Here is a 14,363-nt window from a genome sequence, read left to right as displayed (position 1 = left end):
AACAAACTATTGTTATATTGTTTTTAATTATATTGTTACTGAAATCTCAGTGACATTATAGCTCCACCTGATACAAATGCCCAGAATACAATTTAAACTTGATAATTAAGGTCCATTTTTTTAGTTGTACAAAAATTGCTCTGTTAGAAGAAGGGTGAGAAGTAGGAAATATATAACATGAAACATCAGATGAACCTGTGATGGGAAATTCAACATGAATAGTGGTACTATGGGAAGTACACAACATTCTCAATAGAAAGATAAATCCATAAGTGCTAAAAAAAGGGAAAAAAATATCAAATTATACATAAATATCAACTGATGTCAAATCAATTATTTCCATTATTAATATTATTAGTTATTATTGAACTAATATTTAAGGATACTGTTATTATTTCATTCTAATTCTGACATATTTTTTGTGAATGAAATGAATTGTTTATGGGAATGAATCTAGAGCAAAAGGTTGAAATCCTGAAAACACAAGGCTCTCTTTGTTATGGTCCCATATTTGTTTGTCACATGCTTTCTTCAATTTGAAAATTTTTTAAATTTCTTTATGAAAAAAAATTAACTACCAATACCCCAATCACATACTACCTTCTTTTTTTTTTTTTTTTTTTGTAAAAGGGTGCCTTTATGCCAGAGAGAGAGAGAGAGTTTTGCACATTTTGAATCATTCAAAAATTTGTGAAATATAGTACAGCACAATGCCATTTATAAATTTTCAATACAGTTTTTATTTCAATTGAAATCAGAACAGTGTATAAGGCAATGATCAGGCCACACCTAGAGTACTGTATACAGGTCTGGAGGCCTCATTTCAAGAAGGATATAGAGCTGCTGGGACGAGTACAGAGAAGGGCAACAAGATTAGTGGATGGAACGAAGGGTTGCTCTTATGAAGAAAGGCTTAAATTTTGCAAATTATGGTGTCTAGAGACTAGGCACCTGCAAGGTGATCTGATTGAGGTGTATAAATCCTTGAATGGTTTGAGCATGCTCAATACTGATGGGATTCTTCCTCTTGCTCAGAATAATCACCTGAGAGGGTATAAATTCAAACTGAGGATACATGTGCGGAAGTTGGTTGGTGGAACAGACTTCCATCCTTTGTTGTGGAAGTTGATAGCCTAAATAAATTTAAGGCTGAGCTGGACAGATATTTGGAACAAACGGAGGGGTAAAATGGAAGTGGTTTTTTTTATTTTTTATCTGATGCTGCATAAGCTTGCTTTCTTGCATCATATGCCTCTACTGTCGACCAGGCTAGCCGGGTGGGTAAAGTGCTTGCCTGGCAACCCAAAGGTCGCGGGTTCGATTCCTGCCTCGGGCTTGGATCAAAGTACTGCAAAAACCTTGAGAGGTGCATTATGGCCACAGAAGCCTATGCGCCAACAACTACCAAAAAAAAAAAAAATATGCCTCTACTAATGCTAATGATCTCTTGCATTTTTTTAAATTATCATTACTAAAAAATTGACGATTTCTGAAATTGCAGACACCACAAATACTTGTATTTCTCTCCCACCCTTCCCATTTACCACAGTTAGATTTCTGGTTTCTTCCAAGCTGATTGCATCTGAGTGGTCAGGTACAAGTGCAGCATTATGAATGCTGAAATTTGAATCCACATGATTCTCTAAGATCTACGAATAAAACACGATAGTACTCTATAATTTATTAATAAAACTGATAGTAGGAGAAAATGTGTGGCAAAAGTCAACAAAAGAAACTATGGAAACTAATATAATCAAATCTATCAGACTAATTTTTTTATTTCATTAATTTATAAATTTTATCTATTGGAAATTTAATATTTAACAGTTATACAGTTATTTGCATATACTCTATTAATATTACAGATGGACATAGTTTTAATGTATGCTTTATAAAAACTTTCAAAAAAAAAAAAAAACTTGTGTGTGCGAATTAAAAATCAAATAATGTTTAACCAACACATACTTGTACAAGGCACTACCCAAAAGTTTTATGAATGCTCACATAACGCTGCTGCCAATAATAGTATGAATTTTTCCAGTAAGGTGGTGTAGAGTATAGATTTTATCTCATCACTTACTGTTCTACATTGTTTCGGTTACATATGTAATGCTGTTTAATGAAGACACAGCATCTATGCTGCAATTTTATGAAATGAGATTCAAAAGAGCAGAGTTTTTGCAATGATTTTGTTTCAAGCTTGGTAAAACAACTTCAGAAACATGACCTATTAAAATATCCTTGGGAGAAAATACTTATCTTTATCAAATATGCAAACATTCAGTTTTTCCAGATTCATCCTGTTCACATTGCCATCTGTCTGGCTAAGAACCAAAATCTTTGGTACCCCATCTTATTCTTTAGTGATATCCTAAAAAATCAGAAAAAATTAGGCGCCTCCGTAGCCAGGTGGGAAGGAGCAGCAGTGCGTAGCACACGCTTCTTGATTAGACCGGGGTTCGAGCCCGTCACCACCAAATACGGAGGATGCGGAAAGGTCAGGGAATGACCACCGCATATCCCGGAGCAATATGGCCTTAGTTGCTAATGCTCCTAAAAACCAAATAACATAACATAACATAAACAGAAAAAATTTCAGAGGATACCTGATGATTTTATGAAAAAAAGAACCTCAGACATTATTTCCAAAAGTTGTAGAATCATCACTCTGTGTATTAAGTCCCAGGGAGAGCATTTTGAAGGGGGGATAACACAAAATTTAATAAGTTAAAGGAATTCTTATATGTAAATACATTTTCATAGCTTTTGAGTAGCACCTTATGCATTATTAGTCCTTTTGTAAACCCAATAGGATAACTTTAAGAAAACAGGATGCACATAAGACATCTGTATTTAAGACATAAGTGAATCTTTATTATTTTATTGATTTACCTTGTACAAGTATAAGTAATCCATAAATTCCAAGTCTTAAATTTCTTTTACTAATATCTTGTTGTCCATCAGGTAGTGGTGGGTCTTCACTCCAGTCACTTAACCACACAGCAGATCCCAACTAGTATGAATTAAAAAGAGAATATCATAAAAAATCATTGATTAATACTAAGGGGTAAGGGGGTAGCTTACACAAAGGGTTAAAACCCTTTGTGTAAGGGTACAGGTACATTCCTTTGGAATTAAGTTAGCATTAGCATTAGCAAAGGCACATGATGCAAGAAAGCAAGCTTATATAGCATCGGCCAAAAAAAAAAAAAAAACCCTTATTTCACCCAACCACTCGCTCCAAATGTTTGTCAAGTTCTGCCTTGAATACATTTCAGCTATCTACTTCTACAACGCCAGATGGAAGTTTGTTCCAACAATCAACCACCTGCTGGCTAAAGGCAAACTTCTGCACATTTATCCTACAACTGTCTTTCCTCAATTTGAATTTATGCCCTCTGAGGCAATTATTTTGAGCAAGAGGAAGAATCCCATCAGCATTGAACATGCTCAAACCATTCAAGGCTTTATACACCTCAATCAAAAGTCTGTACTTAATTACTAAGTTTGTAATACTTACCAAGTTAATTAATTAATTAATTTCTAAGTTTGTACTCAATAACTTTTGAGTATAAATCTGACTCAAAAAACAAAACCCATAATCGACATTATATAATCATCAACAAATTTAAAAAACATTTCTGCATTACAGCCACACAAAATATACAAGTCCATAGTGTCAGGGTGCATTCAGTAAAACATGTGAATCATGTTACAGGTTTTCTCTCATGTTTTATTCACTTTTTTTTTGGTTCAAGAAGTATTTTCACAGATGCTCAAAATGATCAAAACCATCCCACTCCTGGTGTACCGCAAACAAATGCTCTGAAAATTATCTGTTTCTCATTTCATCCCATGAAGTTTTGCTCTTGCTGCATCCTGCTCATCTATTACAGAACTTTTATTATTATCCACATGGTTTTATTCACATTTTTCTTTTATTTTAGTTCAGGAAGTATTTTCACAAATGCTCAAAATAATCAAAATCAAAAACAAACAAATGCTGAATATTATCCATTTCTCATTGCATCCCATAAATTTTGATGTTGCTGTATCCTGGTACACCTTGGTACAGTAGTGAAACTACTCTGCTTCAGGTTGATCACTATGTAAAGGATGGGTGGGTGGATCATTAGCATTAGTAGAGGCATTTGATGCAAGAAAGCAAGCTTATGCAGCATCAGCCAAAAAAAAACAAACAAAAAAAACACTTCCACTTCAACCCTCTGTTCGTTCGAAATACCTGTCCAGCTGAGCCTTAAACTTATTTAAGCTATCAACTTCCACGACAAGGGATGGAAGTCTGTTCCACCAACCAACCACCCGCTGGCTAAAGGCAAATTTCCGCACACCTATCCTACATCTGTCTTTCCTCAATTTGAATTTATGCCCTCTCAGGTGATTATTCTGAGCAAGAGAAAGAATCCCATCAGCACTGAGCATGCTCAAACCATTCAAGGCTTTATACACCTCTATCAGTTCACCTCGCTGGTGCCTAGTCTCCAGACACTGTAATTTGCAAAACTTAAGCCTTTCTTCGTAAGAGCACCCCTTTGTTCCATTCACTAATCTTGTTGCCCTTCTCTGTACTCGTCCCAGCAGCTCTACATCCTTCTTGAAATGAGGCCTCCAGACCTGTATACAGTACTCTAGGTGTGGCCTGACCATTGCCTTATACAAGGGAATAATCACCTCCTTATCCCTGCTAGAAAAATTCCTGTATATCATTGACAAGACACCATGAGCTTCTCTTGCAGCCCATCTGCACTGCTCAGAGAACTTCATATCTGCCTGTACAACCACCTCCAGGTCCCTTTCATTCTCTACCACTGTCAGTATAGTACCATAAAGTTGATACGTTGCTCTGGGGTTGCTGTTTCCCATATGTAGTACTTTACATTTGTCAATGTTAAACTTCATTTGCCACCTCTCAGCCCATCTGCTCAACCTTTCCAGATCCTGTTGTAGCAGCATAGTGTCAGTAGTGTCCTTGACAACCCTGCCAACCTTCGTATTGTCTGCAAACTTGGACATTAAGCTTGATATACAATCATTAATATCATTTATAAATACAGAAAACAATAATGGACCCAACACTGAACCCTGAGGGACTCCACGACATTTAAAAATGCAGAAGTGGCAGAATTTTAGTTATGTATCTGCTTTTATGTAAAATTCTGTGAATAAATGTTGTAAATATGTCTGCTAGCCTACATGTTCTCCATGTTTGATCCACTGTTGCAGAAGCAGTTGGTTACATCATTGCACAATTGTTGGCTGACGTATGATAATGTCCATCATGCACAAAATACATGGAGGATTAATAATATAAATTTAAGTATTTTTCGCCAACCGTATGTTGAACTGACAAAATAAAACGAAAGCCAAAATTTTTGATAACTTTATAATTAAGCTTACAATAAATTACTATTTACAGTGGATATAAAACAATTAAAATAAAATACAATAAAATATACAAAGTTAAAATATCTGTAAAACAAATAAAATATCATAAAATACAATAAAATATACCAGGTTAAAAGCGATAAAATATCTGTAGCTTTCGAAGGCTCTGCCTTCTTTCTCAACAGTACGCTTTTTTACTTTACAGTGCAACTTTAAATACCAGCAGGTTCACAGCACGTCACGTGATTCGATGGCACGTGCACTGTTCTCATGTGTGTCGGAACTGGAAGTGGCTCGGGAGCGCATCAGGTGGAATTGTTCATCCTCTCTAAGGATCACTGCCTCAAAGAGGGGATGGATACGCATACCCCTGTCTCTATTAATATTGTTCTCAATGGAACTAATCCACAAGCTTTCGAGCCACTTGCGGTCCCAAAACATATGCGCCCGGTCAATGATAACTGCTTCGTCCGGGGAGATATGGTGCTGCTTCTCCCAAAAGTGTTCGGCCACGGCGGATTTTCCATAGTCCGCATTCCTTATCACCTTTGTGTGCTCCCCCAGACGATCCCCAAGATGCCGCTTTGTCTCCCTGAGGCTATCTTGTCCTTTTTCCAGGAAATTAAAACAAAAATTCAGGCTTTCTGTTATAGAAAACAATAAGTTAAATTGGCTAAGGTAAAGAAAGCCAACACAAGAACGGCGAGAAACACCGGATAACTTAAGCGGAAAATCAGTTTTCTGACACCGGACTCTAGCGCTGCTCACTCGGTAAACAGACGGCAGGTGTTATTGGTCTGGAGCCAAAATCGAGAAGGATATATTGATTGACAGGTAGACACGGCAAATGATGAAATGATTGGTGGTGGGTGCGACAGACGACAAGCTACTGTGTAGTCATTGTTTGGCATTATAATGTTTATTTATGAGTAAAGAACAGTGCATAATAGTTTTATGATGAACAGTAAACAGGTAATAGTAGCAATGAATCTTTTAAAGATGGAAGAAATTTGTAAGGAAAATAAAACATTGGTTGATTTTTTGATGAAAACTAAATAAAAGTTTCATTCCGTTAATTTTTATATTCTTCGTTATGGTTTTTTCTCATTATTAAAATCAGATTTTTGGAGTTCATGAGTGTTTTTACTATATTGTTGATTTAGGTTTGGTTACAAAAAAAGGAAAAGGTTTCTTTATTTTTTGTTATATTTCATAACCTGACCTTAAATGGTAGGTTTAGGAAATAATAGGGAAAGATTCTTTATATATATATACATATATATATATATATATATATATATATATATTAGCTATTGAGGTGTCAATTGACATTATGATAAGTGTGTATCGGCACAAGTGTCTTTAAAAATAAAAGTACAGTAATAAAAAATTGATATTTTGTTAATAAACAATTTATGCACTAGTCCACCCATGATTCTAAAGAAAAAAGGTTAGGTTACCCCCTCCATTTCGGGAGGGTTTTAAGTTCCCATAGGATTCAAGTTGAGGTAACCTGACCTTTTTTCACCATTAGGGCATATTATTGAACAAGAAATATTCATAAAAAAATTTATTTTTTTATGAATGTATTTCTAAATATGACTGTGATTCTAAAGAAAAAAAGTTAAGTTAATAGCAGTTAGGTTAAAAGTAAGGTTAATTACCCATCGGGAGGGGTTCAAGCTCCCATGGGATTCAAGTGGAGGTAACCTGGCCTTTTATCACCATTATGGAAAGCATTCATTGGGGCAAGTTACCATTAGTGCTTCTGAGTGCTACTAAAGTGATACAAAACCAATGTTATCGTGTGTTGTGTTTGCACACCAATCAGCACATCATTTGCCACGCCTACTGTAAATCAATATATCGTTCTCGACTTTGCTCTAGACCGATAACACCTACTGTCTGTTTACTGAGCAAGCAGCACTACAGTGCCGTATCGGGAAACTAATTTTCCGCATAAGTTATCCGACGTTTCTCGTCATTCTCATGTTGGCTTTCTTTACCTTCGCCATTAAATTTACCTAGGAAGGTTAGAGAACTTATATTAGCTGGTTTTCTGTAAGAGGAAACTGTTTCTTCCACCTAAATAAGTATTTATTACCACATGTTGTAGTACAGTCCAATGTGAGTACACATGGAATTCAAAAACGAGTTTAATTTAAATCTGTTAAAAATAAATTATACAGCAAAACTGCTTTAAAAATGGTCTCTTTAGTTGGCCATTTTGGGCAAATTTTGAAATCTGAAATCTTACCTGGCCAGCGCAATAAATAATTGCAAATAATGTTGTTAACACAAACAGGATGACACCCATGTAACTGATATAATCAAGGTATATTCTGAAATTAACCTAAAAATGAAAAAAAGGAGGAAAATATATATATATGTGAAATGAAAAAAAATATATAAAAAATGTAATATCTCATTCTGATCATGAAAATTTATATTAAAATTTTTAAATTGTAAATACACTAAAAATTTTATGTGCATTCAATGCAGTGTGTATTAGAGGGGAACAGGTATCCTGTGTGTTATCAGACACTCAGCCTAAAACACTGATGGATTCAATATCTCTCTATTACAGAAGATTTAGGAGAAGTCCGGTTGGCCTGCCTCCCTAAAATCCACTCATGCACACCTCAATGGTAAGCCCTGTTATGTCACTTAGGTGGCAATGAACATGTAGAATGGTTCTCTTCAAGACACCTGGTCAGCGTGAAGAGGAAAAGTCCAAACCCTCCAGCATATGACAGCACGACAAAACAAATGGCCCTCAGTTCCCAGCAGCTTTCACTCCCCCTCTTACGGCAGCGAGAGGATCAGAGTGGAAGCAGAGGGTGCTAAGAATCTCTGGGTACAACCAGGCTGCCATGCACGGAAACTGAACTTGGTCAGTTATGACGTAAGATCACTCATCAGTGAAGACAGGATATTAGAGCTGGAAAAGGAATTAGAAAATGTGAATTGGAATATCATCGGTTTGGCTGAAACAAGAAGAAGAAATGAATCACTTATAAATTTATCAAGTGGAAATCTGCTGTACACCAATGGAAACAGTGAAAAAGGAGTGAAGGCGGAGTTGGGTTTCTGGTCCATAAAGATTTAAAAAACAACATTTTGGAATTCAAAAGTACATCACCAAGGGTGTCAAGACTAATACTCAAGATTTCTAAGAGGTACAAGCTAAAGGTTATAATGATTTATGCACCAGCATCGAGCCATGCTGATGAAGAGGTTGAAGAAATGTACACCGAAATTGAGAGTCTTCTAGATGAGCAGAAAACCCACTACACTATTATTATGGGGGACTTCAATGCTAAGGTTGGAAAAAGGCAAAACAGCGCAGAAAGAGGAACTATAATAAATTTTGGAATTGGTGAAAGAAATGAAAGAGGCGAAAGACTTGTGGAATTTTCAGAATCTCAAGGATTGTCAGTAATGAACACTTTTTTCAAGAAAAAGGTGAACAGAAAGTGGACATGGAAGAGTCCAAATGGATTAACAACAATGAAATCAACTTCATCCTCACTAACAGCAAATATATTGTGAATGATGTTACCGTCCTGAATAAGGTAAATGTTGGACGTGATCACAGAATGGTAAGATGTACACTTGATATAGATGTAGGAAAGGAAAAAAGCTGACTCTAGTAAATAATACAAAGGTCTTTGAGATAACAGAAGAGGAGAAAAAGCAGTATGTGCTGGAACTTAAGAACAAGTTTGAGCTTCTGTAGACTGCTCAGGACCAAGATATCGACGAGGAATATTACAACTTTCTGAAAGTGATAAAGCCCAAGAAACCTATAGGGAAAAAGAAATCCAAGAAGAAAAAATTAGTTAAGAAACACTTGTTATGATGAACCGAAGGCGGAAATTGAAGAGCAAGATAAACACTGACAAGAAAAAAATTGAGTATACTGAGTTATGCAAAGCCATTAGAAAGAGACTCAGAGAGGACATAAGAAGATTTAACACAAGAAAAGTAGAACAAGCATTAAGGAAAAACAAAGGATTTAAATCAGCAGCCATGAGCAGTAATACAGAAAGACAAATGATACTGAAACTGAAGAATAGCAATGGTGTACTTATAAACAGCAGAGAAGGCATAATTCAAATGGCAGAAGACTACTATAGAGAATTATACAAGGAGCGAGGGAATGATGCCAGCAGTGAGGAAGATGGATTGCAAATTAGCAACACACACGACATACCCAATATTCTTCCTGATGAGGTAGAACATGCATTGAAGAAAATGAAGAATCAGAAAGCCCCCGGGGGAAGATGAAGTTACTGTAGTGTTGTTAAAATTGGGAGGAAGAGGCATAACACAAAAACTGGCAAGGCTCTTCACAAAGTGCATTAGAAAAGGTGTGATGCCTAAGCAGTGGAATAATGCAATCGTACTTTTGCTGCATAAGAAAGGAGATAAATCAGAAATTGTAAATTATTGTGGGATAACAATTAGCTTGTTATCCCACATCTACAAGTTGTTCACAAGGGTCATTACTAACAGATTAGAAAGAATACCTGATGAGAATCAACCAAAAGAGCAAGCTGGCTTTAGGACAGGATTCTCAACTATGGATCACCTTCATGTAATATCACAGCTAATGGTTATGTTTGTTTGTTATTTGTTTTTTAGGAGCATTAGCAACTAAGGCCATATTTCTCCGGGATATGCGGTGGTCATTCCCTGACCTTTCCGCATTCTCCGTATTTCGTGCTGATGGGCTCGAACCCCGGTCTAATCAAGAAGCGTGTGCTACGCACTGCTGCTCCTTCCCACCTGGCTACAGAGGTGCCACACAGCTAATGGGAAAGCAAATGAATATAAAACTCCATTATGCCTGGCATTTGTGGATTATGAAAAGGCATTTGACTCCATACAGCATAAGGCAATGTTTTGGGCACTGGAAAGACAAGGCATAGATACCCCACATATTATGATTTTGAAGAAAATATATGAGAGTGCTACCTCCTTTATTAGACTAGACACAGATAGTAGGAAATTTAAAATCGAGAAAGGAGTTCGACAAGGAGACACAATATCTCCGAAACTGTTTACTGCTGCCCTTGAGGAAGCTTTCAGAAGATTAGACTGGTCGCAGAAAGGAGTCAATGTGAACGGAGTTATGTTGTTATTTGGTTTTTAGGAGCATTAGCAACTAAGGCCATATTGCTCCGGGATATGCGGTGGTCATTCCCTGAAGGACCTTTCCGCATCCTCCGTATTTGGTGGTGACGGGCTCGAACCCCGGTCTAATCAAGAAGCGTGTGCTATGCACTGCTGCTCCTTCCCACCTGGCTACGGAGGCGCCCTTGAACGGAGAGTACCTAAACCATTTACAATTTGCAGATGACATTGTGGTCATAAGCCACAATCCCAAAGAATTAGAGGAAAATCTTAATCAGTTATGTACAGTTAGTAAGGATTTTGGACTGAAAATGAATATGGCTAAAACAAAAGTAATGATGAACAAGCATGCCACAGAAAGGAAAATAATGATTGGAGGAGCAGTAATTGAAAAGGTGGAGTCATATACTTATCTGGGACAAGTTATTAGCTGTAATAATGATAAATGGCTGGAAGTCAAGAGAAGAATAAATTATGGATAGCATTCAGGAAATATAGTCACATACACAGCGAAGAATGGAACTACACAGCCAAGAATTGAACGAATTATATTGGGAATCAGACTGTTAGATAAGAAGAGAAACACATGGATTAGGCAGCAAACTCAAGTAAAGGACATTCTTATCAAAACTAAAGAACTAAAATGGTCTTGGGCAGGACACGTAGTAGTAGTAGTAGTAGTAGTAGTAGTGGCATGTGATGCAAGAAAGCAAATGTATGAGCTTATGCAGCATCAGCCAAAAAAAAAAAAAAAAAAAAAAAAAAAAATCACACCATTCCCTCCAAATGCCTGTCCAGTTCCTCCTTAAATTTATTCAACCTATCAACTTCCACAACGACAGATGGAAGTTTGTTCCAGCAATTAACCACCCGCAGGCTAAAGGCAAATTTCCGCACATCTATTCTACATCTATCTTTTCTTAATTTGAATTTATGCCCCCTTACGTTCGTAATCTGAACAAGTGGAAGGATTCCATCAGAATTCAGCGTGCTCAACCCATTCAAGGCCTTATATACCTCAATCAGATCACCGCGCAGGTGCCTAGTCTCCAGCCACTGCAATTTGCAGAACTTAAGCCTCTCTTGGTAAGAGGAACCCTTCATTCCCCTCACCAATCTTGTTGCCCTTCTCTGTACACGGTAAAGTAAATCTACATCCTTCCTAAAATGAGGCCTCCAGACCTGTACGCAGTACTCAAGGCGTGGCCTGACCATTGCCTTATACAGAGGGATAATCACCTCCTTTTCCCTGCTAGCAAAATTCCTATATATCATTGACAAAACCCCATGACCTGCCCTGGCAGCCTGTCTACATTGCTTGCTCACAGAACTTCATATCTGACTGCACAATTACTCCCAGGTCTTTTTCATTTTCTACCACCTTAAGTGTAGTACCACACAGTTGGTACGTTTCTCTGGGGTTACTTCTACCCATATGCAGTACTTTGCATTTTTCAATGTTAAACTTCAGTTGCCACTTCTCAGCCCATCTGCCCAAATTATCTAGATCCTGTTGCAGTAACACACTGCCATTACTGTCATTAACAACCCTGCCAAGCTTTGTATCATCTGCAAACTTCGATACTAAGCCTGATATACCTTCATCAATATCATTGATAAATATACAAAACAACAGTGGACCCAACACCGAACCCTGTGGGACTCTACTAATAACATTAGTCCATGAAGAGCAGCATCCATTGATTACCACCTTCTGTCTTCTCTCGCTCAACCATCCTTTTATCCATTGTAGCAACTTACCCTTAATACCATTCTGCTCCAATTTGTACAATAGTCTTCTATGCGCAAGTGTCAAAAGCTTTCCTGAAATCCAAATATATGATATCAAAATTATTTTTTGCATCCAGTTCCTTTCTAACCACATCATAATAACCAATCAAATTTGTCAGAAAAGACCTTCCCTTAACAAACCCATGCTGTGTCTGAATTATTGCTGCAGTCTTGTCTAGATGATCCTGCAATGCATCTTTAACCAGCGACTCCATTATTTTACCAGGAACAGAAGTTAAACTAACTGGTCTGTAATTACTCGTGTCACCCTTCGATCCCCCTTTGTGAATTGGGGATACATTTGCACATCTCCAGTCCGTGGGAACCTCCCCTGAGTCCAAGGATGCTCTCATAATTATGGCTAAGGGTTTGCTTAGTTGCTTTGCCGCCTCCTTTAATATAACTGGATAGATCCCATCCACCCCAGGTGCTTTTCTTACGTTTAACTTCAACAATTTCTCTTCCACTTTGCTCTAAGTTATTACAAGATCGTTAAGCACCCTGCTACAATTTGATAACCTTCTGCCATTTTCAAACCTTAATAACTCCTCACGTGTGAATGTAGATGCAAAATACTCATTCAGTTTGTTTGCTATCTGAGCAGGATCATCAACAGTCGAACCATCGATGTGAAGTGGACCAATCAGATTCATCCCCTTCCTTTTAGAGTTTATATAAGTAAAGAAATCCTTGCTGTTTTTCTTAGCATCTTTTGCCAAGGATTTCTCGTAATCTGCCTTCGCCTGCCGAAACTCCTTTGTGACCTGATTACAGACTAGCTTATATCTGCCATAGGCTTCTGAGTCGCTTGATAATTTATATGCATCCCATGCATTTTTTCTTCTCTGTTACGAGTCTCATTAGTTCATTTGACAACCATTTAGGCCTAAACCTTGAACAATATTTCTTAATAGGTATGAAACTTTTAGTAGCTTCTACAATTAATTCCTTGAATGCTTCCCACTTAGAATTTACTGTTGGTAACATCGTCAGTTGATCCCACTGTACAGAATTTAAAAACTGTCGGAGACCACTGTACTCGCCTTTACGGAAGCAAAAACCCTTTCCTTTACCCCTGATGGTAATTAAATCTTTAAGTAAATCCCACGTCAGTACACTGTGATCACTGCCACCTAGTGGTTCTTTTATCTGCAAATTCCTAATACATGAATGATCACTGCTGATAACCAGATCAAGAGTATTACTTTCTCTGGTTGCCTCTCGAACATGCTGCTGCAGAAAACAATCATCCAATAAATCCACAAAAGTCTGACTAGTGTGTGAGTGCCCAACCCACAAGTTCCAGTCAATATCTGGGAAGTTAAAATCCCCTATTATAAGACATTCCAATTTACTAGCCCACTCTATTTCTCTGTACAACTGTTCATTGTACTCATTCGAGTCATTAGGCCTATAACACACTCCTACTCTAATTTTTGCTTTCGCAGTGCTTATGTCACACCAAACTGACTCAACAGTGCACTGTTCATCTATATCAACTGGATGCACTTCTTTTGATTTTATGTTTTTCTTTATTAACAGCATAACACCTCCTCCCTTCCTATCCTGTCTATCCTTTCTGTACACATTGTACTCCCCAAATTCCAGTTCTGCATTCCTTATATCTGTATGACACCACGTCTCTGATATACCAACAATATCCGCCTTTGATGTCTTGACCAACACTTCAAATTCATCAAATTTATTTACTATACTTCTAGCATTGGTATAGCCTGAAGACATGATGACAGATGGACTAAGAAAATAACAGAATGGTACACAAGAGGAGCTAGAAGAAAACCTGGAAGACAAAGGCGGAGATGGATAGATAAAATTCATGAGTTTGTGGGTAGTAAATGGATGGCCAGTGCTCAAAACAGAAGGAACTGGAAAGTTGCTGGAGAGGCCTTCATCCTGCAGTGGATTGAAAATGGCTGATGATGATGATGATGATGATGAATGCAGTGTGTATTGTGTTAAGTTACTAACCAATTCCATATTGGTAACTATATACAATATAATAACAC

At 37.3% G+C, this 14,363-nt stretch overlaps 1 protein-coding gene across 1 annotated transcript in view; it reads right to left on the bottom strand.

The window, feature by feature from the left end:
* Nucleotides 1–14,363, bottom strand: part of LOC150090537 (ATP-binding cassette sub-family C member 1-like) — a 237,859-nt gene that overhangs the window by 111,097 nt on the left and 112,399 nt on the right. The window contains 2 exon segments of the mRNA XM_090378370.1: nt 2,893–3,013; nt 7,664–7,759. Coding sequence (XP_090234496.1) covers nt 2,893–3,013; nt 7,664–7,759 — 217 coding nt within the window.

This window comes from Mastigoproctus giganteus, chromosome 1 (genome assembly GCF_048544385.1).
Source record: "Mastigoproctus giganteus isolate SK-2022 chromosome 1, ASM4854438v1, whole genome shotgun sequence".
Taxonomy (NCBI): Eukaryota; Metazoa; Arthropoda; class Arachnida; order Uropygi; family Thelyphonidae; genus Mastigoproctus; species Mastigoproctus giganteus.
Note: the sequence above shows the minus strand (reverse complement) of the source record. Positions and strands in the feature narration are given on the sequence as shown.